Source organism: Gambusia affinis, linkage group LG16, assembly GCF_019740435.1.
Source record: "Gambusia affinis linkage group LG16, SWU_Gaff_1.0, whole genome shotgun sequence".
NCBI lineage: Eukaryota > Metazoa > Chordata > Actinopteri > Cyprinodontiformes > Poeciliidae > Gambusia > Gambusia affinis.
The window spans coordinates 8,452,900-8,479,266 of record NC_057883.1 but is presented as its reverse complement, the minus strand read 5'-3'; the positions used below and the strand labels follow the sequence as shown (position 1 = coordinate 8,479,266).

Below are 26,367 nucleotides of genomic sequence, written 5' to 3'. Positions count from 1 at the left end.
TATCTACAGAGATTTGACACTGAGATCAACAGAGAGATGTACTATACTCTTCCCTGATTTTGGATAAGTAATCAAGCTGCCTGCAAGAATATAAAATACACACAGCCATCATTTCCTGGGTCAGTTTTGGTTTTTTTGCTACCTGTTTCAGAGCTAGTGTGTGTTCAGGCTTTCAGGTTCTGATGAAAAATGTAGTGAAGGCGTAATTACAATGCAGCTGCTTTCAGCCCAAACAGCTGGGAGTCGAGGTCGTCCATAATATGTTGGTGTAAAATGGAAATTAAAAAAAAAAATAAAAAAAAAACACACACCTTGCTGGCCTTTATAGACATCCAGAGTCTTGTTTGCCCTTGAGCAAGGCAGGCTTTTACATGGTACAGTTAGCTAGCTGGTGAGGGCTAGAGAGATGTGAGAGCTTCCAGAATTTGACTATGTGTAAATGTATGCATCGACAGTAGATTTCTGTAAAAACAAAAAAAGCAACAGCAAAAAAAAAACAAAAAACTGCAGACTAAGCATGTGCCGCAAATCATCCCAGGCTCAATAAAGGTTTAAATATAGATATAACAATTGTAGCTGCAGCAGGAAGAAAAAAGGCACAACCCCCTCCCCCCCAAAAAAAAACATGCACATCTATCTTGAATTAAAGCTGCAGCAGCCACCGCAAGTAATCCCCTCTTGAAAGTTATTCATTAGAACAACATTAGAGGAGTTTATTCACACTCCGTTGGCAGAGAGAACTAATGACGAGCACAGATGCACAAAATTTATGGGGCTACCACCTTATGTTCCTCACATAGAAAGCGTAGCAAACCTTCTTTAGTCCAAACGTGGTTGATAATTATTTTGTAAGAGGACAACAAATAACAGTGGTTACTTGCAAACGTCAATCTGGGTGCGTAGAAGCAGTTTCAAGGCTGTGGCGTTGTGGCAACATTTCATTTTAATATTGGAGAGTACCCGTGCCAATTTACTCGCCTGCAGTTTTGCGCTACGCATATGTTTTTCATATAAGCACAGAACTGAACTTTTTAGAGCTGCTATCCATGTTCCACACTACACGTCACCGTGCTATCCAAGCAACGGGATCTTTGGTGCAGCCACGCTGCTTTAATCTTCCTCTATCTGCATTTTATCCACGTCCTTGTCTCCACTTTTTTCTAACACAGAGCTCATGTCTTTTGAAATTACTTTCGCTGAGCCATTTTCTCCAGCTTTTTGCCCAAAACCAAAGCTGACACTCAGAACAAATCAGACGCCTCTCTGTGATGCACCTGTGGGGTAGGGGAGGGGGAGCACAAGGGGGGGCAGCAGATTGGTTTAGATTAGCTGAGGCAACAAAACAATTTTACAAACAAGGCTTTGTAGATGAGGCGGCTTACGCACTGCAGGCCCAATTAGGGATAAACAATGTTCTTCAGGATTAATTTTATCATTGAAAAAAAAAAAAAATTACACCAAAAAGTCTAATAGCTTGAAACGTCCCAATCAAAAGGAGCCACTGTTTGTACTGCAAAGTGCTATTGTTGCATACTTTGTTAATTTCAGCAAATCTTTAGCATCAAGCACATTCAAAATTGACTAAATGAAAACAATATTAACTAACAGACCTAGTACTGGTATCAAGATATACTAAAGTTGTTAGGCCATACATGTTGCAGCGGTTTAAAGTATTTTTAGTGGATGTGGAAAAAAAAAGATCTTTCTCCAGCTGGAGGAAAAGATTTTATGCCCCTCCCCTACTTGTTGCTACACTTTTTGAACCAGCTGCCTGAAAAGGTACTACACACTTCACTCGATTACAAACAAATAATTTCACCAGTTTGGAAATAATTGTACAACATCAATTACTCTTATAACAGTGAAAACATTTAAAAACTATTGCTGGCAAAACTTCAAACTCCAGCTACAGGCTGTCTGATAGTCTGACTATTTAACCAGCTTATATTAATTTCTAAAAAGAAGAAAAGCCAAAGGGTATCATATTCTTTTCAATAAGCACATGATATACACTTGTAAATTCAACATTTTTGGTAGGCTATTCGGTTTGATTGGCTTGCATACGTACTTATATGGAATAATTTTAATAGCAAATCTAGCAAGTGTAACCTTCCTGTCGGTTGTCACCTAATGTGTTACGAACAGAAACAATGTGACTCCACACACGACTATCACCGCAATCTCCTCTTTGAGATCGGAACGGTTCGTCTGTGAGCAGAGACGACAGAGAAAAGGGGAACAATTAGAAATAAATAACAGAAGATCGGATGCGTAGATTTCTCTGCTTTGAACTTAACTATTTTACACGAAATGAAACCAAGCCAAATGTACGCATCACTGCTATGAAGAAAATGAGACTAAACTTAGCCGTCCGTGACATTTGACCCGTCCCAAATGCCAGAAGCGGTCATGAGAGCATACATGAAACACAACACAACAGCATAGTCGAAAAGAATCCATCCACCAAGAGCTGTGCCCCTGCCAGGGATTTATTTTGATTTATTTATTGTTTTTTATGCATTTAAGACAGGGTTTCTCAGTTCCAGTCCTCAGCCCCCCTGTCCTGCACGTTTTAGGTGTTTCCCTTCTGTCACACACCTGGATGGAATGTGTGGGTGATTAAGAGGCTTCTGCAGCACTTGATGGTCATGCAATCATTAGAATCAGCTGTTCTGGAATAGAGGCACATCTAAAACATGCAGAGCAGGAGGGGGGCCTGAGGACTGGAATTGAGAAGCGCTGATTTAAGCAAAGGTTTAAACGTATGAAAGTCTTATTGAACAATTCGGAAGCACCATTTTTTCTTTAGCAGTTTCATCAAATGTGACCAAAAATTCAGCACTGGACTGAAATTTGATACATTTTTGAGAAAGGGTTGCAAAAAAAAAAAAATTTATAGACTGAAAATGTAAACAATATTTGCTCTGTCATGAATAAATAATATGCATTTTTATTTTGATTTTTGTGTACTGTTTCACTGCCACACCGGGTGTGCTCTCTTTCACCTCGTCCTTGCCAGATTCTCCCGTTTCCTTTCATCTTCTTATCCTCTTTGTCCCTCTGATGTTGCAAATTTTACCTGATTATTTGGGTTCCTTCACTGTCTGTGGCTCCGTCGCTGTACGCTCCAGACAGTCTATTTCTTTTTAAGGCGTTCCATTGTTTTTTTCGACCTGCTCAAAAAGCAGCAGCAATAGCCTTTTATATGCTGTTCTTAGAGTTATTTATTATTTCTTATTCTGGAGACGGGGTCATGCTTGAGAGAGGTTAACAGATTTACAGGATTTAAATCGAATGAGGAAGGACATCTTGACTTTTTGTTGTTGTTGTCATCTTATGCCCTTTGCTGGCAAACCGAGTTGGATGCAGGTAAATCAATTGTCTCGCGATAAAAATCAGAAATAGGCACGTAATCAATAGTGTTATATTTATGGCGACTCACTTGATTGTGCAGCTTTCGCACTCCGCAAAGTGCATTGAGTTTTTCTTGTATGTGATTGTGCATTTAAAAGCAAATGACTCAAAAAATAGTGAATTCTCATATTGATCAGTACTATGAGACAAACCAGGATATCTTCCATTGTAAAGCACTTTAAAAGCCTCTGAATCAAACGTAACAAGTGAACAACTCACTGCTCCGCGATTCCTTTTGAAACGACAGACAAGAGAAATTTGTGTCTGCCGAATCAAAACGTGTGCAAGCCATCAGAGAGCAATGAAAGGAGAACTAATTAAATAGAAATATGAACACAGTTTTATTAACCACCCCTATCAAACGTAACATCTAATTGTCTCTTTGAAATTTCACAGTTGAAGAAGGACTCTGTAACTAGAATAGCACCTGATATATCACCTCATTTTTATACCTCTTGAAAGCATTCATAATTTTGGAAATATAAAACACATTGTACCAAACACTAAGATTGCCGCACTTGGTCAAAATGTCTATTTCTTTTAGATATTGTCCCAAATCCAGGCAAGCCAGCAAAAAAAAAAAAAAAAAAATACAAATATGAAGACAAACATGGAGGTCTAATTTAACCACTTTAGACTGTGCACACTTTGAGCTAACTTCAAAAATCAATTGTGAGACGCAAGTTGCCAATGTACGGTATTCTCAATTTTGTTCTCTTTATTTTATTTTATTTTATTTTATTTTATTTTTCCAGCTACTGCTGGAAAAAACTGCATTGGGAAAAAAAAAAATTAAAATTAAATAAAATTACCATCCAGGAACAGCTTTAATTTCAGGGTGTCTTTACTGGAGACGAAACGGAGCCGTCTGCCACTTGTCTCCTCATTCAGCAGGTTGAAGCGAAAAGGTAATGCCTGAGTGCGACGTGGGGGAAAGGAGTGGAAAATTAGCTGAGTAAACTGGAGCCATTTGGGGCTGTGCGTTAGAGCGATCCAACCAGGCGCTACAAGCAAGATTATTGCTAAAAGGTATTAAAAAGACAAATGAAAAATTAATACTTTTATTGATGTAAATATATTGTGCTGGCCAAGCATATTCCTGAACATAGCAGTAAATAATGTCATTAAATGTACTGTGGTGTGAAAAAGTGGTACACATTTCTGTTTTCCTGAGCCAAAGTCCCTCCAAAGAAGACTTATTGCCAGTTATCACAAATGCTTAATGGCAGCTGTTGTTGCCATGGACAACAGAACAAGGTATTACGTCGAGGGAATAATTACTTATTCACGTTTGTTTCAATAGCATTTTATGCATTTGCAAATGAAATCCTTTGGAAAATGCATTTTTGCATTTAATAAAGTTGTCTGATATTAAAATTATTTTGATGATCTAAAACATTAAAATAGGACACAAAAAAAAAAAAAACAGGAGTTATCTTTAAGCAGGCAAACTACTTCACTGCGGCATTATAGCTGTACTGGCATAGCTGCCCCAAATAAAAAATAAAAAACAAAAGCACACCCAAACAAAGTGTTATAGGAAGTGAAAGCTTAAGCCACATAGACACACAGCAAAACCCCACTGTCTCATAAGACGCTGTGGTTCAATTACAGCAAGATACTCGATGTGGTGGACTGCATTTACTGCGAGAACTACAAGCTAAACATGGCCCTGAACAGTGTTTTGGTCACTTGGGCATGGACAGTCAAGATTCAGCCAATATAAAAGCGAAACCTGAGCAAGAAAATTGCTCCGAGTCGCTTTATTCCTTTGCCACTTCATTGTTCTGCATCACAGCCAGGAGTTATTAGTTCATCCTAAGACCATTGGCAAATGGCCCGGCCAGGAAAAAGTCTGTGGACATAAAAAATGAAGTCTCACCATGGATTTTCATTTGGGATTGCCTCTAGACTTTGACTGGTCCACATGAATATGCTAAATCATTCCATTGTAGCCCTGGCTGCATGTTTAAGGTTAATGGACTTTGGGGTCTTTTTGGACTTCACTCCAAAGTCCCACATGACTGTTTGGACTTTGGAATAAAGTCTTTTTGGGGTTTCCAGGTGGCTTTTCTTTTTCTTCAACCCCCTTTTTCTCTCCACCCTGATTCCCATCATTTCTGATCTGTTTACTGGTTCTTGGTGGAAATACAAAAGCTTTCACAAAGCATAATGCCACCATCAAGGTTCACCATGCAGGTGGTGTGTTTTGGGTGATGTGCAGTGTTGAGTTTTCCACCACACACAGTGCTTTGCATGTTTTGGATCCGTTTAAGAGCTGGATGGCCTGTGGAGAATGTTAAGCAGGATGTTTAGTGGCTCTTATGGAACAGGGGCCTTCTTTGTGCTACCAGCAGTGGCAAGGTTTGTTGAGTGTATGACTAATGCTCATCTTGTCAAAATGCACTTCCACCTGAGTTTTGGCTCTCTGCAGCTCCTCTGGAGTTAATATGGGCTTCCTGACCAACACACTCTAGTCTGTCCCTGCAGGTGGATGGTACCGTGTTTGTAGGTTTGCGACTGGGTTGTTGTTTCTTTTTGTTGTTTTTAAGTGGAGGGACTGATCAGTGCTCTTTGAGATTAAACCTTGTGGTATTGTTTTACAACCCAACCCAGCTTTAAACCTCTCCACAATTGTGTTGTTTGGATTTTCTGTGTTCCTTCATCTTCGTGAGGCTTTTTGTTGACTAATCTTCTCAAACAAACCTCTGAGGCCTTTGGAGAACAACTGTGTTTATCCTGGGATTAAGTTACACAGACTGATTATGTAACTTCTGAAGACAGTTGGTTGCACTGGATTTTTTTCTCTCTCGTAATAGAGCAAACGAGGATGAATACAAATACCTGCCACACATCTTTATGGTGCATTCACACTAAATGCGCTTTGAGCGTCAGGCGCGTCTGGTTTACATTCAAAGTCTATGTGGAAGCGCGTCGAGTGACGTTGCGGTGGGTTTCAAGCGTCTAGCGTGACACGATTTTGAACCACTTGACGCACGTCCGACGGCCCAGATAGACTTTGAATGTAAATTTGTCACTCAACGTGTTTGGTGTGAACGCACCTGTAGACATCTAAATTTAGAAAACAATTCATGCACTATGTATTGTTGACCAATCGCATAAAAATACTTATATAACATTATAGGCATTTCTGTTTGTATTCCACAAACTGAGGTTTAAGGGGTTATGGAGTGTGCATACTTTAGTTATGCACCAATTTCCAATGGTTTCACTTAGGACTGGACAGTAAATCAATAATATATGTTGCGATAAACATGATCAATAGCAATAGATAATACGTCAGAGTAATCAATTCCACTTAACTCTGATCCAGAAAACAATCAACAATTATTGATAGACTGATATAAAACGTTTATATCCTGATGGTTTTTTTCAACCATATTATCCAACCCTTGTTCCCCTGGGGATGCCTGATATTGAAAAAAAAAAAATAAAATGCAATATTCGATAGTAAACGTTATAATGAAAGGACTTGTGATCAACAAGCAAATAATGAAAAGATGTTGATGCGTATTTAACGAAGTGAGAACCGAAAGGGATTATGTATTTACATCATTTTTCGCCCTGAATCTCAGCTCCCCATTTAATAGCGAATCAAATTCACAATTATGAAGCACTTTCGGTTTGTCGAACACATTAACCCAGATTCTGACTTCCGTCCGATAGTCCATTGTTCCCCTCCTCTGTCCTGGTCACTCCTGCTTCCAAATATCTCCCTCTTCTTTAATTAGCTCCTTTATGCCTGGTCTTGCACTTGAAATCGTTGATTTGTCTCTGTGCATATTCATTTCCTCACTCCCTCGCCCTTCATCTCTCTGTCATCTCTCTTATAAAGATGGATGAAAGAGGGGTATCAGGCAGTCTTGGTGGAGAACTCAGTTTATAAGGTGAATCAAGGCAGGTCATTCATTCACAGTAAGCTCATCCATCCTGGGGCTTGCACACAAACACACTTCATACACACTTCCCTGACTCACCACCACACACACTCACTGGCAAACCGACCGCCCCTGACTGACTTCTGTCTCTCTGGGTTTGTTATTTCTCTCCTGGGAAGTCTGGCCTGGGTGTTACGTATTCAACAAATGGAGCAAAAGAACCCCCTCTCTGTCAGAAATTTGCTCATTCACACATTTTGAGGCTGCAAAAAAAGAAGAAAAAAACAAAACCAAGCACAGAGGTAGGCACACACACCCTTAAAAAAAGAAATCTCACGCATACTCACAAACACACTCTGTTCTCAAAGCTTTTGGCATCTCATTACTTGGGTGGTATACCTTCACCGCTGGGGCTTTGTAAATAAATGTGTTCCCCTCTAAAGTTTCGACTCCTCACCTCTGCTCCCGTGGGCTGACTGCTAATGAAATCACACCACTGTGCGTCTGCACTGTTAGCATCACTCCCTCCTGTAAGTAAAAAAAAAATGCTGCCATCGCTTCGATCCGGCTCCCTGCGAGAGAATACCCAAACAAGGGAGCAATCATTCTCGCCGCCGCGCTGTCGAGACGACCCAAAACAGCACAGTTTACCCCCAACGTGGTTGCGTTATTAATCCAAACGCTCGTCGCCACCTCCAGCAGGTTAGCAACTCAGCCAGCGTGGAAGATAAAACCGGTGCCATGTGAAGCGAGACTGAGTTATGAGCCAGAAAATCGCGATGATGGAAAGGCCGGGTGAGGTGTTAGGAGAGAGGAGCGGCGAGCACGTCACCAGGATGTAGTCTGTTTGCGTTTCTTTAGAGCAGACGAATGAGTCGGAGGAGAAAATACGATTACGGTGGCAATCATAACTCAGATTAGCCGTCCTTTGTACTTCTCTTAACCGTTCGGCTCGCGAATCAATCACCATTGCATTCGGCACGGGGGATGGAGGGGGGCCACACCAAAAGGACAAATTCTCCACCCAGCAGAGAAAACAGCGCTGTCTATTAGGCATGGACAACAATCGCTCTCTTTAATAAATAATGGCAGCTATTATGATCATAAATAGCGAGTGGGCCAGAGGCTGTTTTGTAGGCATGGGGGGGATGATACATGAATCCATTCAGCATATTTCTGCTGTGGGCTTGTAACTCTGCAAACTGACGGGATCAAAGAGGAGCCTCTGACAAAAGAGGCGCAGATGCAGCGTGCTGAGATGACAGCACTCACCGACGCTGGCTCTGCACTCAGCACTAACGCTGGCTGACTGGAGACCTGACTAACCAGTCCAGAACAGCACATTCCTCCCGTTACTGATGACATCAGGCCCTTTTGCAGGCCCGAGGAGGCTCATTAAATCTCGGTCTAAATATTAATGAAACTAAACATTCTGCTCAGGATTACTTCATTTACTCAGACTGGCACGGAGGCATTTGCATACTCTGATATGCTCAATGCATTTTGGTTAGTTCCCACCGGACTGCCGTTTGATTAAAGTGTGGAATCGTGGTGGGGGAACAAAAAAAGAAAAGAAAAAAGAGAGAAAAAACTTTCATGGATATTGCACGACGCCCAGAGCTCTTGTCGGATCAGTCTGCATCGCCTTTTGTGTCATAATGTTTGTGTACAACCAGCCTTTGACGGTTTCTCCCCTTCCACAGCAGCCTGAGATGCTTGGGGGGAGAAAAATGCTGATGTGCTCTGTGTCTTGTTCACTCAAATTAATTTGAAGCTATGCTGAGAACAATATTCGTTCAAATGGATTGTAAATCATTAGCATTTTTAAACAAGCAGAGTCTCACCTCACTGTGGCTTACAAAAGTATTCGTACCCCCTAAACATATTTAGTATATTGTCACATTACAGCCACACGTTTAATTGTATTATTGTATTTTATGATTGACCAACAGTAGGAAATTAGCTATCTGCATCTGCATGTGTCTTTGTGTTCACTACCAGCTTTGCAACATAATTTAGACCAGGACTTTGGCTAGGCCATTCTAGCATAAACATACACTTTGATCTGAACAGTTTCATTGCTCTGGTTGAATGTTTACAGTCGCCCTGCTGTAAGGTGAGCCTACACCACCATCTAGAGACTTTTGTAGCCACCAACCAGTTTTCCAGTAACTCTGGCCAGCTTTCCCTGCAGTTGCTAAGAAAAAGAAAAGCATTCCCCTAGTGAGATTCTGCCATCATCAAGTCATGTGGTGGAAATGGTGTGTTCAGGATAATGTACTTTTTTTTGCCACAGACAGTAATGTCCTCAACAGTTTTTCCACATCTAGTGACAATCACATTGTCCCTTGCAAAAAAAACTAACACACAGTCAGACTGGGATTAGGAGCCTATATCCTACCCTACCTAAAACCTGGATATGAATTTTAAATTTTGCAACTCATCGCAATAGATTCTCAGTTTGAGTTAGATTTGAACTTTTGCTGGGCCACGGTGACACACGACTGAGCTTTAATCAGAACATTTCCCTTGCAACATAGTCTGGACTATTTCTAGTAAGTTCTGTAATGTCGAACGGGCATGTCTCATACGTCATGGGCAAATGTTAGCGATTAAAGCAATTGTTTCTCAATAGGTGAGGATCCAAATCCTCTGTACGAAGCAAAGTGTAGAACAGGAAGCTGGTTTTTACCAGTCTAGCACCAAGACGAACCACCATTCTGGCCTCCAATTCTTTAAGGATGTAAAAGGGTTTCCTCCTTGTATCTACCTCCATTCATCATCCAATCAACTCTGACCACCTTATCCATGTTGAGGAAATTCCTCCTTATAGCACGATGCTGCCAGCACCATATTTCACCGGGGGAGCTGAGTTTCAGGCGACTTGCCTGGTTATCATCTGCCACATATAACAGACAATGTCAATTGGTTTCACTAAAGAACAGTTGTCCCATGACAAGATTGCTGTAGCTGCGGTAAGGATGTCTACAGTTCATTCAAAGTTAGAATCCTATTGCCTTGATGTTTATTACAAGGCACCATTCCCGGAGGACGCACATGAAAGATTTTACTTACCTATGTTGAGTCGGCTATGCTCGATTTAACAAAGAGGAACTAAATGAGCAAATCCTATTTTCTTTTCGTCTGCTCTCTCACACATACCCATTCCCATAAACTCGCAGCCTTTAGGAAAAGAGAAGGCATGGCCTGTCAGGACGTTTATGGCTCCTCTCACAATCACTCAGGACTGCAACGGTATTTTTATGACTGCCACTGTAAAGCCTCCATTTTCCCAACCAGCCACAACAACAGCAAACTAACAAGATCCTTATGTTTAATGGACTCAATACACTTTTACCTCCAGCCATCCCCAAATTGTTGCTGGCTCCAGCACAAGAAGCCTGAGCAACAGGAATCCATTTCCTTCTAATCAAACCTAATTCCAAGTGTGTTTTACACTTTGTGCCTGCCGCTTCGTTGCGCTTCCCCAGGGCCCCAATCTTGTGCTTACTTTTCCCCCCCTCTCAGTGTTCTACTGGAAATTGTGAGCAGAATTGGATTGAGTCAGGGCAAATGGTATAAAGCCACGATTGGTGCTATCTCCATCAAGTGTTAGCAGTGAGACAAGACCTAATGATGTTTACATTACTGTTCATCGCTCTCCAAACTAACATTCTGTTCGCTTAGATAACCGCAGTCATTCTTTGTGTTAAGTGGCTCAATGCTTAGCAGTCCTATTATTTGGGTGGATAAGTGTGCATGTGGCAAACTTGCGCAGGCGCATGAACTTCATTTAATGAATTTGCATGCATTGCAGATTTTTTATGTGTGTGTGTGTGTGTGTGTGTGTGTTTGCGTATATTTCCGCTTACCCCCTCATCTGCATTTGTGTCTAGCAGTGCCAGGCTTCTTTCCCTCCAGTAAGTTTAGCTTCCACTCCCTGGCAGCGTGGCTGAGTGAGATTAAAGTCACCCAAATAAGTCTCAATGCCAGGAGACAGGAGAAAATTAGGGGAAAATTAAGCAACGCCATTTGCATGCACTTAAAAATGGTCGCGTAGCAAGCAGTCTGGTTATCCTTTGCCTGGTCAGCGCTAAAGAGTGCCGCTCAAATTGCTCCATTAACCATGCAAATACCTGTGACTGGTCTTAATGCTTGGATGTTACTTTGGAGTCTGAGAAAGAAAACCTGGAGAAATTACAAGTTCAGTTGTTTCAATTATGCATGAGATAATGCAAGTCTTTGTGCATGTAGTTTAAAGCCTGATTTTGCGCAAAAGAGATTGGTTGAGTTGACTTTAGAGGGGGTTTATGTTCATGCGTTCGCACTGCATCCAAAAATGTTTTCATTTGACATTCTAAGTACAATCCTCTCAGATTTCATCCCGGCTGTTTCAAACCCAAGGTTTGCTCCCTGCTGGGAAAATTTGAGCGGCAAGCGCGACACGACCGTTTTCTTTTTGTTTTGTTTTGTTTTTTTTCCACCCCTCACACACCATTGAAATGCGAACCACCACCTTTCTACCGTCTTTCATCAAAGCGGATATTAAACCACATTATCAAGTTGTCTTTCATCTTGAACATATTTTCACATCTACATGCCAGCTTACTCCCTTGCCTCACCTCCAATCTCTCCCTCCCTCTATCCTTTCCTTGCGCTCAGACAGTTCACCTGATGACAGTGCTCGTGAAATATTAATGCGCTCGGCGAGGTGGTGATGTTTAGAGAGCTGCCCTGACCGTAGGGTTGTCTTTCTGGACGGATCAAAACGCCGAGCAGCCATTTGGAGGGCTCAGGCAAAGGTCCGTGCAGCAGTGAGGGCAACTGAGGCCATGCCCCTCAGTCTGCCCACCGGGCTCGTCGCTCAATGCAAACGAGTCGAGACAGAAAGTCAAAGCACAAATTAGGCGACAGCAAGGTTTTGTGATAACATAAAGTGAGGCGAGTTAAAGAGATCCCTTGCCTGAAGGTGTGGATGAAGGCCAAAAGGAGACACCTGGTTGTGTCAGAGCTCCAGCTTATATCTTAGCCCTCTTGTCTCCCCCGGCTACCTAACACATATGCTGTGTTGTCCCACCGCCTTAATAATTCCTCCAACCTGATTTCACCGAGCTTTCAAACTGTGAAACAGAAGGTGCAACTGTGTTTTTCATTTCTACCCCATTCACTTTTTTATTTTTTATTTTTTTTCGGGAACTAAAGAAGCGAAAAAAACCAAACGAACATCTTCTACGTGTCGATGCGTTTCCTAAATAAGAAATGAACTGGGTCTCAACTTGAGCTGCTTCCCCCTCCAACCTCCCTCACTAAGTTCTGATTGAAGGCGCTCATGTTGGTTTTTCTTACTCCCCATCGCCCACAGATCCCAGAGGATTTTCTGCTCAAGTATTCCCACCTCAGTCCACTTACTCGCTAGCTGTGCATGCCTGCTCGAGTGGCCATGTGCGGCGGTTTGTTTGTGTGGTACGTGTGTGTTTTTGTTGCATGGATTTCTGCACAAATTTTTTATGCAGAAATGTGCACAGCTGCTTTGCATGCAGCTGTGCACGTTTTATTAAAATTTTGTTTTAGAAGAGATGAACGTTCAGTTCCAGGTCTAGAATAAAAAAAAAATGCATTAAATAAATTGTGGCTTTTTTAGTAGTTAACCAATGTTATTGTTTTGACAATAACCAGGTCAATATTAGCCAATTTTTTGAGTAAATACAAATGTTTTTAGGTGTACGCTTTGCCAATTTTTAAGTAATTTATTTGAATCACTGATGAAACTAAACAAAAATGACAATTTTGTATATCAAAAAAGTGAGAATGCTGAAAAAAGAAATTATATGGGCCTGAGAAAGAATATATTTAAAATATCAGTATTTGACTATTCATCAAACTCTCAGTTTTATATTTTATACCAGAGTAATTTTGAGACTCCTCAAACATGTTGGCGGAAAATCCTCACCGCATCACGAGACTGCCACTACACAGCTTCACTGATTCCAGTGAGGAAAAATACACCCAGGATCATTCTCTGAATGGCTAGATGTCAGAGAAACTAGCCACTCAAGGGTACACGTGTAAAACGACGTAGTCTGAGTTTGACCACAGCTTCTGCTTGTTCAGGCCCCACCCACGGTCTCACATCCCCGCTAACTTACTTCCCATAGTCACGGCCACACGGTGGGAAACACACTGCCAACGGAGACACACACAACTTGGTGAGAACTGAACCAGACATTAACCGACTAGAGTGAGACAACCATATCTTGGTTGATTTGGAGTGAAGCTGTACTGTCAGTTTGGATAACCCGAATGATGGTTGAAACGTAAAAAGCTCATGATTAATAAATTAATACACACAAGTGGATTCGTCCACTACTATCCACACCTCGGTGTGCTTTCAACTGTACGCTCAGGTGTGTTGATATGTTCGCTTGAACTGCATGTGTTTGATGAATCATCTGCTGCACATATGGTTTGCTCGAAGATCTGAAAATCACTAGACCAGCACTTCACGGAGCAGTATGGATTTCCTTTTTTTTAAAATTATTATTATTATTATTTTTTAGAAGAGGTAAGGGTTCAGTTCAAGGCTTGTAATTTGCAGATGCAGGAGATAAGCTATGGATTTAATATTTTCTACCAGAATAATGCTGACACTTCTTTTAGTTGTGCTTATCTTTCATCCTTTTCTGAGTCTCTTTACCCTCATACCTGCACGTGAAGTTTTCTCCTGAGAATAGAAAAAGATAAGCCCCAAGAAGCAAAAAAAAATTAAAAAAAATACTGTACACACGGACATACACAATGGAGAGTCTTACAAGCTTCTGTTATATTTTTAGCCATACCTGAAGTCCTTCACATTAGATCAACTCGAATTTTGGGTTGACCTATGGAGCAGAATTGGACATGACTTGCGAGATCAAATCTTTCTGTAAGTTTTCTTGTGCCCTGAAAAATCTTAAGACATCTCTCTGTATTTCAGATAAACCCACCAAAAGCCTGCAAACTTCCACCGACTGTACAGTCACCTTTTATCTTGTCTAGACATTGACATCGTAATATCTTTTCTCCCTATATCCCTAGGCTCATGCTTCACTAAAAAATAAATAACTCAACATGGATTTAAATATTGGATATGCAACAGCGACAGCGTTGGCCCTGACCAGGAGCCAAAACAGGGGATGTCAAAAAAAATAAAAAAATGCAAATTCAGGCCTCAACGGACTTTGAAGATCTGTTGTCTTTTATTCATGCACCAGTTTGCACACACAATCAACACATGCATTAAATCTGCTGCGTCACGGGAAATAAACACCGATGCTTGCCAGCTCGCTTTTAAGACACGCCGGATTAAGCTGGAATGATGACTGTCGGGGATTTCACTGTTCTGCGTACGCCGCCATACTTCCGAAAGCCACGTGTAGGGTTCTGCTATTGTTTGGTTGCAAACGGGCGTCAGTGAGCAGTTTGGGGATTATCGTGATTTGGTGTCAATAATAAATGGAATGATTTGTTTTATACTGCGCCATTGTGAAGAAGAATTCATTTGCTGGACTTGCACATGGCAGAGGAAAGCTTTCTGCTCCATGTAGGGTAACTGTTTTATTTTTGTTTGTTTTGTTTATGTAGATATGTTGTTGACCATTCTCCTTGTTGAGGCTTGGGAAAGAATACAGTGACGTTCCCTTTAAATCATTTTAATATTTTATCACATTATAGACACAAACTTCATTTAAGTTTAATGTGACAAACCAAAGCAAAGTGCCTTTTAATTGTGAACAAAATTATGCATGGAGTTATTTTTTTTCGTTCACAAGTAAAAATCTGAAAAATGTGCATTAAACCCCCCCCTTGATTCCACAACGTTGAACGGTTTTCTCCAAGGATTTCTCCAGGGTTGCCCTGTACTCTGCTCCATCTGTACCCCCCTTCTACTCTGACCATGGTCTCATAATGCTTAGATGACCCTTCAGAGTAATTTAGGTCAAAATGTCTAATTTGGACCTCATCTAACCAGATAAAGTAATTGCACATATTTGCTGTGCTCCCCAAGTTGCTTGCGTCAAAATGCAAACATCACCTTTTGGGATTTTCTTGAAGAATAATTATCCCTGGATTTCATTTAGGGCGCTCCGACAAAAGAGTACTGACTAGAAATGAATAGCACATTCATAAATTAGATTTTTTATTATAATTATTATTGCTTAGAAAATTTACAACAAAGTATCATTTTCCTCTACATTGGTCTAGAGGTCTAAAACATAAAAGCACAATAAAAAAAAAAATCATTGAAGGTGTTTTGGTTGCATCATGGTGGCTTTCCCTGTAGTTTAGGTTAAGATAAGTTCTGCGAGGATTTACTGCACAATCAACTATTAAATAATTGAGATACACTCCACCAAAGGAAATGAGTGTATAAAAAGTGGCTGCAGTTGTAATAGCCAATCTGATCGCGCGCTTTTCGTATCTTTCTCAGACTCCATTTTGGAGCTTGTCAAATTTGATTGCCCATAGATTAAGAAATTGTTCCTCCTCCACTCCAAAAAAACAGCAGAGTGCTATCTCATCTAATGGACTAGAACTCTTGGCTTAAGATAATAAATCACCTTATCTCTTAAGAGTCACTTCATGGCTCCCAAATCTGCCTCCCTCCTTTTGCTATTTGTTTCCTCTCCTGGCAGGCTCATCTAAACTACTGTAATGCTGCTGTTCCCTCTTATTATTGTTCTCACGTCTTTACGTTTGAAGTAATTCCACTGTTGTCCTCGTTCAGACTCTATCTGGGTAAGAGCTCGGGTTTAGTACCAGGAATGTAATTGAAATGGTGAAGGAATCGTTCGAAAAGTCAAGCAGGCTGGCTGTAATTGGGCGGGAGAAATAATGAAATAACGCTGAAACAGCTGACACAGCCACGGGATGTCCCGCAGACGAACATTATTACAATTAATTTAACAATGATGTGTGTGCAGCATAAAGCCGGCTTTGACTTGCTAACAAGCTACATGGTCTGGTTGTTGTTAATTGGGGTGTGTTTTTAAAACAATTCTTTGGGACTGATTGGTCCAAACGTTTTCTTTCTTTCCATGCATTTTGCCGTGATTCATTGACTCAGACAGATTATCTTCTACAGAACTTTGCATACGGATTTCCACCGTATTTCCCCCCGGCTGCCTTCAGGTGCAGTGCTTCTCTTTTATCATCGCACATTTTTATGTTTTCTGAGCCTTTTGACAAAATGGCCATTATGTTTGTTTAAATCCTGGGAGTAATAGGCTGAATAATATTCACACCTGTAGCACCACCCTCTGCTTCCTCTCCGAAAATCCACCCTCATCAATCATCCTCTTCACTGCCTCCTCCACCCCCACAACACACCCAATCCAAACGAACAGATCTTCTCTTGTCTGCCCCTACACACCTGGCTCGTTCCAGGAGGATGAGTACATGTGCCGCATTAATTCTCTAGACTTCAAATAATTTTCCTTTAACTGTCTCCAGGGACTTGAGGACTTTCAGTGGAGTGTTGCTTTGTTAGCTTTGTACTCCCCTGGTGGTACATTTCCATCTGAATGAATGCGCCTCAGTCGCGGTTGTTGTTTCGACTTCTCATCTTCAACCCCACGTTCATGTTTGCTCCGTGGGAGTTATGTAAGCATTCGCTCCACCTGCAATGGACACTACCAGATTTAATGAGACAAGTGCAGTTTTAGCCTCACATGTCCAGAAATGCACGAACAAACATTATAAGACGAGTTCAGAAAGTGTTGAAAGGTTTTCTATTGAGCAGGACGGTGAAATTAGTCTCGAGTTTTAGGTCAGTTCATGTTTTTTGGGTCCAAACAATCACAATCATTTGGAAATTATTATTATTATTATTATTATTATTATTATTATTATTATTATTATTATTATTATTATTATTATACGAGTCTAGAACCTAATACTAATAAGAATGATGCAATGTCAATGTAGGAATCCACAATAACAAGAACATTATCATAACTAAAGGCTGAACCTTGTGGCCGGAGGATGCTCAACATTTCTCTTCGGCTGAATATCCAAAACATTTTGCTGCAGTTATTCCCTAGCTTATACTCCTCTGTGGGTCATGTTTTATGTAAACTTTGAGCTACCCGACAGGACTTTTCATTTTTGTCTGCAGATACAATATTTTAAACCAGCCTCCTGCTATGCTGAAAGTATTTTACAGAGTTTGTATTTAAATATTTTACTAAAGTTTGACAACCTTAGTGAAATGATTTAATTGACGGAAGCATAGGTTTTTTGCTTCCAGCACCTTCGTGGGGATGGAGTAAGAGAATAATGCTCCCGAAGGCTTTCATTTAAGAGATTTTAAATGTCATTTTTTGTGGTTACCAGGAGACATATCTCACAGGCTTTAATTATTAAAGATCTTTGGACAGCTACAAAAACCATTTGAGTTTATACTGGTTTTAGTTCTATCTCAAAGCCTAACTGCTATAAAACCGGTATGAAGTTTGTAGGTAGCCGACCCCTATCTGAGCACTCCTTTATATTTCTTTCTCCCATCAGGAATTGTGATCTATGAAGTTAAATGAAAATCCACGCTACCTACTCTTATATATATATATATATATATATATATATATATATATATATATATATATATATATATATATATATATATATATATATATATATATATATAGTTTGACAATCTGAGAATGATTTTGCAGATTTTAATCATATTTTGGACTCCATAGTTGTGAAAATCTCTTTTCTCATATCACAGTAGCACTCCTGCAGGAGGGGACTGGGTCAGATAGAAACACAAACAAAAAAAACAGCCTTGAAAATAAAGTCTAATGGGAAATTCTGTTTCTCACACAAACACACACACACACAAAGAAACTCCCAGTAACCACTAGTCAGAGCACAGCTGAAAAGTTTTCAAAATCCTCAGAAAGAACAGTAACAGACAGACTCCATTGTTGCTGGAGACTCCTGTCTGTGGCATTCGACCTGCTCTGTTCAGGCCTTACACCGAAAGCTGAATGAGTGAGAGACCTTAGCAAACCAAAAGAGGTAGGGCTTTTATTCTCAGACGGCTGAACCGAAGAGCTAAATTTATGAAGCAGAAGAAACACTTCTGCGATTTTACTTTTTCCCTTAATTAGCTGCGCACCACAAGAAAAACCATTATCAACCAAACTATTGGAGCTTCCTTAGAACACAGAGCAAAATCTTTCCTACAACGATTGTCAACAAGCGAGATGAACTGTCATAAAAAAAAAGGTCCAGAAGGAACATATGAGCCATTATTCCAAAATCTGTAATGAGTCAGTGTAGCACATAACCACATTGACTTAGAATGTGACACTGATATGTTTATAGGTTCATATATTACTCACTACAAGCTTAGTAAACACCTACATTAGACCTTTCATACATGCTTAGTGACCTACTACAGTACCCTTCTGTGGCTAAGTATAAGAATCTGGAAAGCCAGGTCATGTTAATAAGTGTTTCTTAAACATGAATGGTCTTGTGTTAATAGTTCAGCAATTCATAAAAGATTTTCAAGTTAAACCCAGTGTAGTTTCCTTTCAAATAGTCATTAAGGAGTTATATTCAATCTGAGAGTGAGGCTTTATTCAACAGAATGATCGCAGGTTTGAAACCTTGATGCGTGCAGCGCCAAGGCAAGCCGCTTAAGCACTCGTTATTGAAAACAGTGGTAGAAACAAATGCACTCTTTTTATCTAAGAGGATGTCTGTTTTGATGTCGCACCCGCCAGTTGTTGCTTTTGTTCTGTTTTTGTGTGTGTGTGTGTGTGTGTGCGCGTGTGTGTGTGTGTGTGTGTGTGTGTGTGTTCCACTTTCTGGTTCAATGGATGTGCAGCTTTCATGAGTCGTTTTTGCAACCTGACCAGAGATGTTTGGGAGGGTTGTTGGACTGCTAGGGCTGACTTGTGTCACCACTGATTTTTAGGTTACAAGAAGCTGTGTGCAACTGCAAGGTGACGATGTCGCTCCAAGGGGTGCCAGCCCAGCTGCCATTTACTGGTGTTGGAGAGCAGCATTTGTGATCTTTACTGAGGGTTGCGTTTCTCTTTGCTTTGTTGGGATTTTATGGCGATTGTCTGAGTGGGGTTGGGATTCTCTGACTGCCGTCAGTGAGTGGGTTTGCATTGTGTGACAGACATGGCCCTGGGGGGGTGGATGGGTCCAACCAATGCAGCTTTCACATCAACCCAAAATGACTTGCATTGTTGGCAGATATAAACGCTTTCATTGACCCGAGAAGGTTGTTTCATATAGGAAATGAAACAAGCATTTATCAAAAGACAAAAAATCTAAAAAGAGTATATATTTTTTTTTTTAAATTCAAGAATCAATTTGATATTACAGCAATAAACCTTTTAATTTTTTTTGCTTGCTCCAACTGATATTTTTATCATTCAGCTTCGGTGATGAGTCTTTCAATTTAATGGTCTTCTTGCCATTAGACAAATATTTACTTCCCTCCACATATTGTCTTACAGATTCAAGATAGGACCCTGACTCAACCACTGCAAAATCTTTATATGAAAGCAATCAGAGGAAACTTTGCTTTACTACGGTGTGTGCTATTGTTTCTTTTTTTTTTTATTGAAAAGTGTCAATTTTACGACAGTGGGAATATTTTATTATCCTGCTTGTTGTTGAGCTAATCTACCCAAACATTGTAAACAAAACAGAAATAAATAAAAATATAACACCTCCATTGGAAAGGACAGAACAGACTGCAAATTCAATAATGAAGAAAATATATTCTTTCCATAATGAAGTCACCCTACTGTTCTGTCATAATGGCTACTGAGACGGATGCATTCAGAGCAAATCTTAAATCATCTATGACCAAACTTTGCCTTATCTATACAAATGCACCCACCCTACCAACCCCCCTATCAACCTTGCCTGGAGCAGTGATAGGATGAAAAATGGATAGAGGCTCTCAAAGGAAGCAGGGGGGTGGGCATCTGTGAGCTGCATTCAAGGACAACAGTGTTATCCATTTTGGAACAGTATGAAACAAGCCAGTGTTTTCGGTGTGGTTTGGGAATGCCTGCTCCTGGATGAACTGTGGATGCTACTGTTGTCCTGCCAAGCCAACTGTGATGTTGCAGATTAGATGCGAATCATTGACTCCTTGTTTGAATCAGTGCGCCTCTTTTCATTCAGAGTGAGAGATAATGAGCAAATATGACCACTTGATTATTTCTGATCTGTGTTGTGTTAAATTGCCACAGTGACAGGAAGTGCGGTCTCTGGTGTTTCTAAAAGCGGTGTTTAATGGTAGTTTAGCCCTATGCTGTTTTGCGATACTCATTAATCTCACTTCTGATCTTCTTCCTTCTTTTTACCCCGTACCCTCTTCTCTGCCTCTTTCTGCTCCTGTCTTTCATACTTAAAATTTCTTGTTATTTATATAGCTGCTGCTAAAATGTCTCTACGACTCTTTTTCATCTTTTTCAGAACCGGTTTCACCTCCAAATGTCGGCCCGCGTGCCTCCATCAACCCTTGGCAGCTTGCTGCTGGCGGTCCTGCAGAGTGGCGACGGGGACAGGGACAGAGGGAGCCGGGGAGAAGGCAGATGGGGTGGTGCAGCTGTGATCTGCCCCGGATGGGATGAAGGCAGCGACGGCTTGCTGACTCACCTGCAGGAGCACAGCGGTCCTGCTTGGCATTTGTGGGATATTATCAACCTGACGCTCATCACCGGCAGCAAAGACAGAAGGGGGGAGGCCAGCGAGGAGAGGAGGGAGGATCAAATGGAAGAAGAGGCTTTGAACATCATCTCTTCCAGTTTCCTGCGCTCACCCTCGCCGATCTCCTCCGTGCTACTTATGGGATCTGACCCGGAGTGTCTCTCATCTGTCCTGCGAGCCGCTCAGCGCCTTGCCCCGTCACTTCCAGCGCTGCAGTGGATCATGGGATATCCTTTGTCCCCTGATTCACTGCACACTCTGGGAGGTCCCCTTGGACTGCTGGCCTATGGGGAGGTGGGACGCAAGCCGATAAGTTTCTACATACGGGATGCCCTGCAGCTGGTTGGTCGAGCGGTCACCACGGCCACCATGGTGAAGCCGGAGTTAGCGCTGGTTCAGAACTTGGTAAACTGTTACGACAAACCAAACAGGCATGAACTACCGTCTTCTGGACAGTATCTTTCCAGGTATGAACATATGAGCATGTGCACACAGTTATGCATGTTGCACTTATCAATTTTTTCAGTTTGTCACAATAAGACTATAAACCTAAATGAAAAGTGTTATCTTATGGGACATACCAACATGAAGTGGCCAGTAGTTGTTGCACAATTTTTAAAGTGTTATATAAATGAAAATCTGACAAGTGTGGTGTGCATTTAGCCCCCATGGGTCAAAGCAGTCTTTCACAATGTGCTGCAGCTGTGCTAATGGTGGAAAAACAACTTAGTGTTCATCCACTGTCATCGGTGGCTATGCTAACTAGCCTGCACATTCACTGTAGGCTCTGTTGTGTAGTCGTAGTGTGACATAGAGCAAGAGGAGGATGTGAGCAGCACATACAAACTGATTAACAGTGCCAAGACCATCCCGATGACTCTCATTGGTTGTTTCTGACCGAATGGTATATTTCTGCAGGCAGAAGGACCACAAGAAGAGGCAAAGGAGATCAATTTTTAACCCTGGTGGCCAGTTTTTCTTTATAACAGTGATTTTTTTGTTGTTGTTGTTTTTGAGACTAAAACATTCATACACTCAAAAACATAGCCCTTCTCAGCCTAATGCTCAATTACTTTTCTAATACATTAATAATCTCCTCTGGTAAAGCAGAAAGTTTTTTTTAAAGAAAATTGTTTTTATGTTCTCTTCTAAGTTCTTCTGCTAAAGACTAATTTCTGCCACCATCTGCACTTTGTATTCTTACATAAGAAAACCGCAGCAAGGCGGAACATGCATAAGTTTGTCCAGCCATTAAATATCTTCCCTCAGATGATGTAGGACTAGCAGAAGTTCTTGTCATGCCTTACTTCATCCCTTAAAAAACACTTTCTAACTCTTACAACCAGCCTCTGTGGAAGCCCCTGTTTCTGCTGTGAAATTATTGCTACTGGTTGCCTAAAATTAAGAGACGTGGTCCCACAAGTGAGCAGTTACACAATCACCTTACAACACATTGATCACGCTGACAAACTGCAATTAATTTCAGCTGGTCCCACAACCAGGTGTCTGTGAGCTCATTAGCGTTCTGAGTGACATTTTGGCTTTTTTGTAGTAAATTCTCCGCTCATGGCTCTTCGCGCTCTGACTGTTGCCCTTGTCTGTCCTCTGCACAATAGGGGCTCTAATTTCTTAACTCTCATGCCAAAGGTGGGGAGGAGGTCTGTGTGACATATAGATTCACAGACTGACACAAAAGGGTCCGTGCTGTTACCATCACCCCAATCCCTGCAGCTTTAAAAAGCGCCTCCGACAGCTTTCAAAGATCTGCCAAGGTGCTCTCTGTGATATAAAGACACACGGAGAGCAAAAAAAGGACTTATTAAATAATAATGTTTTCACTTGAAGAAGAAAAATGTAATCCTCACATATGGACACACACTTGCAGACTTCAGAAATCCAGTTAAGCCCCATGTAGCTGATACAGTTTGTAGAGCTGAACTCTTCTTCTGTAAATTCCCTCCAAACTGAAACACTTTTGCCCCGTCAGTTGACACGGATATTCCTCGAATGGCACAATGGATAAAACAGCATGTACCCAGTGGTCTTGTGGTCATGAGGTGTTGAAGAGAAAAGGATTTGCAGAAGGAGCTGGGCCTGCAGCAGACACTGAGCATGCATGTTGCCTCCCGGCAGAGAGTAATCATCTACAATGCCAACATTGTTACTATCTGGATTCCCACTCTGCACCAGGGTGCAAAAACTATTGAGCACTAAGGGCCAAAGGCTAAAAACATGGGTGCCCCAAACTGAGAAGGAATACAATGATTTTTTTGTGTGTCAAAATAACATGCGGTTTTGGGAAAATCTTTGTAAATATATGTCTGCTTCAACACATCTGAGTCAAAAGTAAAGGTCATTATCAGGACTCTGGAGAACTTGACTGCATATTAAGGAGGTAATTCAGCTATTTAATTGAGGTGTGTTGAACCAGTGACAGAACTAAAAGTTACAGGAAACCGGCCCTAAAGGACTGGAGTTGCCTGGCCCTGGTGTAGATCATGAGTGACCAACGTCCTGACAATTTCAGATGTGTCTCTGCTCCAACACCCTCATCATCATGTCAATAATCTGCAGAGGCCTGGTAATGAACCACAATTTGTAGTCAACAGTGCATCTTTCCAACTTTGGAATTTATTTGCTATCAACTGTTTGCTATAAAAGGAGAGCAATTATAACAAGGTGTAAAAATCCAATTTAACAGATTTCTGCAGTGTTTAGTTTGTGAAGTTGAGTTTTCTAATCGATCCAATGATTGCAGCACTCGCCCTGCTAATGTCCAATCTAAGGATTAATCTTTAAACTGTTGTTTAAAAGACTAGATTTGACTTTGTAATCATATTCCTCGAATGAAAGAGTTCTTATCAAATCTCAATTCCAACACATTTCAGTTATCTTTGCAGCGTAGCAATGATTGTTGCCACCGTAAATATTAGACTTGCTAAACCTCAGTGTGCTGTGAACAGATTAGATTGATTGCATACTGAAAGCAGTGCTGCCAAGTGCTGCCTCATTTGTAGTCTTGTTGCTCTTTAAAGAGTAACTCAGTAATGGTTTACAGTCTCCTCAAACTTTATCAGCACACTAAGAGAAGTTAGTCCTTCTGTAGATGGTCAATTTGGACAGTCTATGGACTTTCCGATTGGGCTTTTCATGATGGCACTTCTTGCAATATAGTGCAAGTGACCTTTATTCTGGCATGAAAGAGACTGATAAAAGGGGTCGTATTATCACACCATGTGAAACCGTGAAGTTACACTCAGTACTTTCCCTCCATGCAGCCTGATTCTTATCCCTCTCATCCAACAGCCAGACATTGCATTGCTTGGGAGAATGCTAACAAAGCTGAAGGAAGTGAGAGACTTCCACATGGAAGAGGCAATTAACAGTTCAGTGCCCCAAGGGATGGAGTGAGAAAGGCAGGGTGGGAGAGAGAGGACGTCTGGAGATATGAGCAGGCGAGTGAGGCTCGAAGAAAGAAAGGAAAAGCAAAATGTTATAGTTTAAAATACAAATCTTTGGAGCAACAAAGATAAAGCCAAAGTATTGATGTTCCTATTGTTTTTTTTTCTCAGAATCTCCGAACTTGAAAGATCCCAAAAATACATTAGAGAAAAACAAGAACTTGGTCAAAGGCAAGCAGATAGCTCAAAGACAGAGGAAGTAGGAAGCAGCAAAAGGTAAAAATCGGAATAAAGTCAAAGAATAGCTTGTGAGGAAAAAGGATGTGGGGGAGGAGTAAAGGGAGGAAAACAGATAGAGGACTATTGTTATCAGAGTGAGATCTGCCAGTCAGTTCCATCTCTCTCGACACAGCTGCCGCACTGATTCCATCTCCACAGCGGAGATTAAAACTGTCTAAACAAGCAAGTCTTGTATCATCTCAAACACTCAAAAAAAAGACAGAGGGAGTAAACTTCCCTCCAAACTAAAGAAGATGGAGCGATAAGAGGCCACGGCACATGCCTGCGACTCTCTTATAGAGTCATCACTTACCGTCCGCTTTGCTGACATTCAGGCTGGCCGGGTAAACCGGGACCAGGTGTTAGTGAGAGAAAGCCATCCCTCTCTGACACTGCGAGCAGACTCATCAAGCTGCTTTGACGTCCACCATCATTCTTTAAATTCTGCTGTGGGCCTTGTTCGACAATACACCATGCTGAAAACAACAACAAAAAGTGGCATCGCTTAAAAATGTTTAATTTGCAACACCTCAACTCTTGCTTCCCTGTTCTATCCAAGCCTGGCACTACGTGTGAGAAAGTCTTTGTAGTGTCCTGCACTACAATGCACAGATAGGAGATGTAAAGTAAAGCTTACTCTGTGGTTAATTAATTTATTTATTTCTACTTTTGGCCAGCAGAACCCATTAGAGTATGAGTGTAGAGTGGGTTGGCTTGATGAATCTGCTGTCTGTTCGATATGATGATTCAGCTGCGCCATTACCATGAGCGATTTCATCTTAAGGCAAAGCTAGCTCTTCCACTTTATGGTCAAAGAGATAGAAAGGGCTGCTGATGACAAAACACAAGTTAGTGTGGAATGAGATGCGGGCATCTTTAGTCAGGTTCATCAGATATATGGGGATGCTGACGTAAATTCTAATGTAACGTGGGGCAATGAGCAAATTCACGAGCAGAAACACACACAAGCTCTTAAAATTTGGCTTGGAAAAGAGATTAATGACCCACATGATCAGTTTAGTCTAGTCATTGTCCTTTGCATACGCTGCATTTATGAGCCACAACTCAAACACCCTTTTCCCATTAGCAGAAGTGAAGCTTACCATTTCAAGTCTTGACCATGACATTCCTGGCACAGTTCAGTGCACACAAAATGCAATGAACCTTACTTACTTTTAACATTTGCATGACTGTTTCTACAACCTCCTTCTAGTTTCCAACTAATCAAGATGAAATGGACCCTGAATGCCTCTTCAAGAAGTAACATGACAACATCGTCATGATCAAATGCTAAGACATGAACAAACAATCCCTGTGTGGTTTAAGAGAGGCCAGGGAAGATATATGTATGAATGGGGATTGCTCTTCCTAATATATTCCACAGTAAAACCAGTGCAGAGCCACCAGACGAGTGAGATGAATAGCAATGACTGTTTGTATGGACTGGCAGATAGAAGGAGACCCTCATTGCACTGCATTAACTTTTAATTATGACCGTCTGGGAGATTCAATTACCCATTTGAGACTAGACTTGCTAGAGCGCTACAACCAGGCTGTGCCCATCTGTGCAAGGTTTAGAAAATTTAGCTTTTTTACAAAGTGTCCTGGTGGTTATTTTAGGCTACATTTCTACAATTGAAAGCTGCAAC

The 26,367-nt window shown here is 41.1% G+C and overlaps 1 protein-coding gene across 1 annotated transcript in view; it reads left to right on the top strand.

Moving 5' to 3' along the window:
* The window catches only part of grin3ba (glutamate receptor, ionotropic, N-methyl-D-aspartate 3Ba), a 109,379-nt gene that overhangs the window by 48,009 nt on the left and 35,003 nt on the right, over positions 1-26,367 (top strand). Inside the window, exon 2 of the mRNA XM_044142198.1 lies at positions 20,805-21,505. Within this exon, the coding sequence (XP_043998133.1) occupies positions 20,805-21,505 (701 nt within the window). The remainder of the gene's footprint in view (positions 1-20,804; positions 21,506-26,367) is intronic.